The following is a 5,227-nucleotide window of genomic DNA, read 5'->3' on the forward strand; positions in this document are numbered from 1 at the left end:
GTATACCATAGAAACATGTGGAAAAATAATCTACAAATACTGAAGCAGCAAACTTTGCAAAACACAATTTATGTCACTGCCAAAACTTTTGGCCACGACTGTATGAAAAGAGCACAGTGTCTGCTCAGCTGTGTGTGTGTGTGTGTGTAGTCTTATGAGTCAGAGGCAAATGCTTTCGGTAAGGTCATAGAGAGAGTGTTACCTCTAGATAAATGTAATGCTCGCTGTTTTCAATAACATGTATATAGGCATTGAGGATAGACTGTTCACATGTGCCAGCAGACCAGCGATCCACAGAACGAAGAACCTGGGAGAATAAGAGAAGGAAGAATGAAAAAAAATGTAAATAAACAGATTACGACAGAGAAGAAAAATTAAAAAGGGGGAATGAGGAAAAGAAAAGTAAACTGCATGAAAACACATACCTGTACAGAGGCTTTTGTGGCACCGGGAATGGTGAATGGCAGCTTATCTGCTGTGCAGTAGGATTTCGGCAGTAGGTACGGGTAGAAGTTATCCTTGTACTTGTTCTTAAAGATCTTAAAAGACAAATAAGAATACAAGAAGAAAAGGCAACGATTGAAGATTCTGAAGAGTCTGATTGTATGATAAAAAACAAACATTAAAATTACCCATTTGATTTCTGACCTTAGTGAAGTTCCAGCGCTGGATGAAGTGTCGTGCAAGATCTCTGGCTGCCTTCCCATGATGCACTGCACCCAGGTCTCGCCAGGGGATGCGCGGCACCTGAGTTCTGTCAACATTGTCTGAGGGGAAAAAAGCAGAAGCTACACTATTGGCTGAATTCACATTCTATATTCCCTCATCTCTGTTCTTGTTTAGAAAAAAGCACTTCTATTGAGCAGGCCCTAAGCAGACACATCAAATATTGATGATGATGATGATGATGATGATATTTCAAATTTCTATTTCAAATAAAGTCTGTTCCTTTGAACTTTCTATTGATCAAAGAATCCTGAAAAAAAGTATCAGTTTCCACAAAAATATCAAGCAGCACAACCGTTTTTAACATTTTATTTCATTTAATTATAAGAAACGTTTCTTGAGCAGCAAATAAGCATATTAGAATGATTTCTGAAGGATCATGCGACACTGAAGACTGGAGTAATGACTGCTGAAACAGGAATAATCATTACAGGAATACATTTTATTAAAATAGAAAAACATTATTTTAAATTATAATAATATTTCACAGTATTAGTGTTTTACTGTATGTTTGATCTAATTAATTCAGCAAAATAAAAAAAACTTTTAAACAGTAGTGTAAACAATATATATATATATATATATATACACACACACGTTGACAAATATAATTAACAAGTATACAAAGTACAATTAATAACAATATATACATAATGTGTACTAAGAGATCTCATTTTCATAAAAAAAAAACTGCATTAATCACAAGACAGCAAGCAAGCCATGGTCAATGTGAGTTTCTTTATGTACCTTTATGAAAGGAAAAAATGTCCACATTAAATATAGATAAGTAATTACCAAATTAGGATGTACTTATGCTGTTTTTATAAAAAGATTTTCAAGGGGTAAATGGGTGATTTGAAAAAAACGTAATTATGTAAATCTGCATTGGACTGTGTACCTTGAAAGGGCTGATCCAGCTGTGTCCAGTCTCTCTTGATAAAGTTGCTGTAATCTTTTCCCAGCCACAAGAGGGCATTACAGCTCAGATCCACTTCATCCTCACACTCTGTCACAGGTTCTGTCAGAGGAACTGCAGAGCCATCCACAGTATTAGACTGAGACAGGAAGAGAGAGAGGGAAGGTATTGGAGAGAAATTAAACATGGAAGGATGAAGAGTAAGAGATTGACATGTCATTTAAGTATGCCATCCATCATATCTACTGGTTACAGCTTTACCTCTTGGGCAGCCTCTGCATTATTAGCTGTTTTTGGGGGTTCCAAATCACTTAGCCTATAGTCGCTGTCATCCCACCTCCCAAATGCAAGATCCAACCCACCCACAAAGGCCACTGATTGGTCGATGGAAACCATTTTCTCATGATGGGCCCAGAGGACCACAACTGAGGCCACATGATCAGGGTGACGCATCACCTAGGGCAAAAGAAAGACAGACATACAGACAAATACAAAAATAGTCATTCACAACATGGCCTGGAAAAAACACAGTAAGACAGCTATCATGATGTTGACGAACGACAAAAATGGGAAGGATGAGCAAACAGCAGTATATGGAGTCAAATCAATGCCACATATACTTGCAAAAGAATTGAAGTAGGCTATTGCAAAAGAAAATAAAGTTTTGCAAACGAAAATGCAAGTATTGAAAAAAAAAAATGTGCTTCTTGCAAACAAAAATAAAGAATTGCAAAATATAAATGAAACAGAGCAAAAGCAATGATTTTGCACCTTATATTTTCCATGGCCATAGCCAGGGATGGGCAGTATTTCAGATACATGTATTTAAAATACGTATTTGGAAAGCCTTTGGAAAAAGTCAAATGTCATTTGTATTTAAATACATTTAAGATTAGTATTTTTGTATTTTCAAAATACATAAAATACTTTGTGTATCAGGGTCGCCGTGATTTTGCCAAGTAAGACATGTTCCTGGATCAACATCTTTTGTTGATCCTGGATCAACATTACTGTCCAAAAATACAGACTTAACCCAATCCCCACCCCTAAACCTAACCTTACCCATAATTTATTCCTAAAATCAGAGGGAAATGATAGCTGATTAACAAGGGTGTAGAACCGCCTAATCCTGATTGTAAGCCTAAAACTGACATTTCCTGAAAAGTTATCTCTCAATTCTGATCGGTTGATTGGAATGATGTTCCAGGATCAACAAGGATGTTGATCCAGGAACATGTTGTACTTGGTGAAATCACGCTCACCGTGTATCAGGGTGCTGATTTTGTGCATCAACTAGTTCAGACACGCCCCCTCCCTCCAACATTCATCACATGAGCTGCAGCTGTACAGCTCCATTCAGCATTGGGTGAGCGACTTTTCTGGAATAAGATGAGGCGAGGATGTCATGGTCAATTGTACTTGTTGATTCAAGTTAAAATAGAGCACAGAGCATAGAGCATCAATTGCCTTCAGTTAACATGAAACAATAAAAGAGCACCAACAAGGGAAAAAAATAGTGTTAGCCAATCAGTTTTGATAGTTAATCGGTTGTTGTTTTTTTATCAACTAGCTTGTCAAATGTGTTTAAAGCATTACTGCATGTTAGGGCTGGGTGATATGACAATACATATCGTGGCGATGATATAAAGCGTGAATCGACTGAACTTTATCGATTTCTTCACATATAAACTGATAAGGTTGTGGGTCATTTTGTAGGACACATGTGAAAATGTGAAAGTACACTACATAAACCTACACAAAAGAATCAAATCGTGTAAAACCCAGTAAACTTGAGGTTATGACTTGTGACATTAGAACAAAACATACTGTTTAAATATGATAACATATGTATAACACTAAATTAAACAATATTGAACAATACTGATTATTGATTACAATACTGATACCACAAAAAATTCTTCAGCGTTTGGTTTTATTGTTCATAAAAAAAAAAAAAACTTTAATAGTGTTAAATGCTTTTTAAATGAATTCTTTTGAATGAATTTTAAAATGTACATTTTAGATAAACTTTCTCATTTGAAAAAAAACTTTATATACAACAAAATAAACTATACATGAAATAATTATAAAAAGTTTTTTTTTTTTAGTTTTTGTAGTTTTGTATTTCCTACAGGACAGGGTAAGGGAAGAGGTATGTAAAATTAAATTGTTTTTTTTTGCATTCAGAATAGGTCCAGATGGATTTCAGCCTATAGGGATGCCTACATTGGATGGCCAATTTCACATGTATTTTGTGTATTTTCAAAATACAAAATACTGTATTTGTATTTAAATACATTTTTCCACACAGTATTTTTATTTTAAATACATTTTCATGTATTTATGCCCATCTCTGGCCATAGCTACTAATTTATTTGCAACGCTGCTTTTATTTTGCGTTTCAGTAAAGTGTTAGCTTGCGAAACCGTTTTTTTCCTTTATGCTTCATGTTTCTCTGCGTTTCACTTTCTGGCATTGTTTTGACATGGGGGTGGAGTCAAGGGACTGGGCGCAGGGATGGGCAGTATTTCAAATACATGCATTTGAAATAAAAAATACTATTTTGTATTTAAATACATTTAAGCTTAGTATTTTTGTATTTTCAAAATACAAAAATACTTTTTGCCAATCAACCTCTTAATTAGACTGCTGATTTCCTGGATCAACAAGTATACAAAAATACTAAATACAAAAATACTAAGATTAAATGTATTTAAATACAAAATACATTTGACTTTTTCCAAAGGTATTTAAATACAAAATACAAAATAGTATTTCAAATACATGTATTTGAAATACTATTTTGTATTTTGTATTTAAATACCTTTGGAAAAAGTCAAATGTATTTTGTATTTAAATACATTTAATCTTAGTATTTTTGTATTTAGTATTTTTGTATACTTGTTGATCCAGGAAATCAGCAGTCTAATTAAGAGGTTGATTGGCAAAAAGTATTTTTGTATTTTGAAAATACAAAAATACTAAGCTTAAATGTATTTAAATACAAAATAGTATTTTGTATTTCAAATACATGTATTTCAAATACTGCCCATCCCTGACTGGGCGTGTACAAAAGAATGGAAGTAACGTCATCGGCCCGAGACGCAGATCATAACTGATCCAGGCACCGTCGTTGAGCAGTGGTATGCGGGTGAATCGTTTCACTAGCATTAAAACATGCATGGTTTTGTTTTATTAACAGCATTCCCTCAAAAGGAAAGGAGTTGCTAACATGAACACCTGCTGTTTATTTCTCTCAACGTGCACACTTTTATAGCATTAAAATGTGTATTGTTTCGTTTTGTTAAAGCTGCAGTCCGTAACTTTTTTTGGTTAAAAATTATCCGAAATCAATATTTGAGCAAGTACATAAGCAGCCAGTGTTCAAAACGATCGCCTTACTTTAGCCCGATTTACAGCGGTTAGATTATGTTTTCTAATTCGAGTGGTATGGGTAGGTTTTCGCGGGAAATTCGAGCATGCCGCTGCGTCATTACGTCACGTCTGTAAACATAAAGAAGTTGTCCCGGCTACTAGGCTATCGCATGTGAGGATCCTGCAGGTGGAGGATCGTTTATAGCCTTT

The 5,227-nt window shown here is 34.7% G+C and overlaps 1 protein-coding gene across 1 annotated transcript in view; it reads right to left on the minus strand.

The window, feature by feature from the left end:
- Window positions 1–5,227, minus strand: part of LOC107661209 (phospholipase D2-like) — a 33,334-nt gene that overhangs the window by 9,989 nt on the left and 18,118 nt on the right. Inside the window, exons 14-18 of the mRNA XM_016450701.1 lie at window positions 1,904–2,098; window positions 1,625–1,781; window positions 649–767; window positions 426–539; window positions 203–307 (exon numbers count right to left, since the gene is read on the minus strand). Coding sequence (XP_016306187.1) covers window positions 203–307; window positions 426–539; window positions 649–767; window positions 1,625–1,781; window positions 1,904–2,098 — 690 coding nt within the window. The remainder of the gene's footprint in view (window positions 1–202; window positions 308–425; window positions 540–648; window positions 768–1,624; window positions 1,782–1,903; window positions 2,099–5,227) is intronic.

This window comes from Sinocyclocheilus anshuiensis, unplaced genomic scaffold, assembly GCF_001515605.1.
Source record: "Sinocyclocheilus anshuiensis isolate Anshui unplaced genomic scaffold, SAMN03320099.WGS_v1.1 scaffold1365, whole genome shotgun sequence".
NCBI lineage: Eukaryota > Metazoa > Chordata > Actinopteri > Cypriniformes > Cyprinidae > Sinocyclocheilus > Sinocyclocheilus anshuiensis.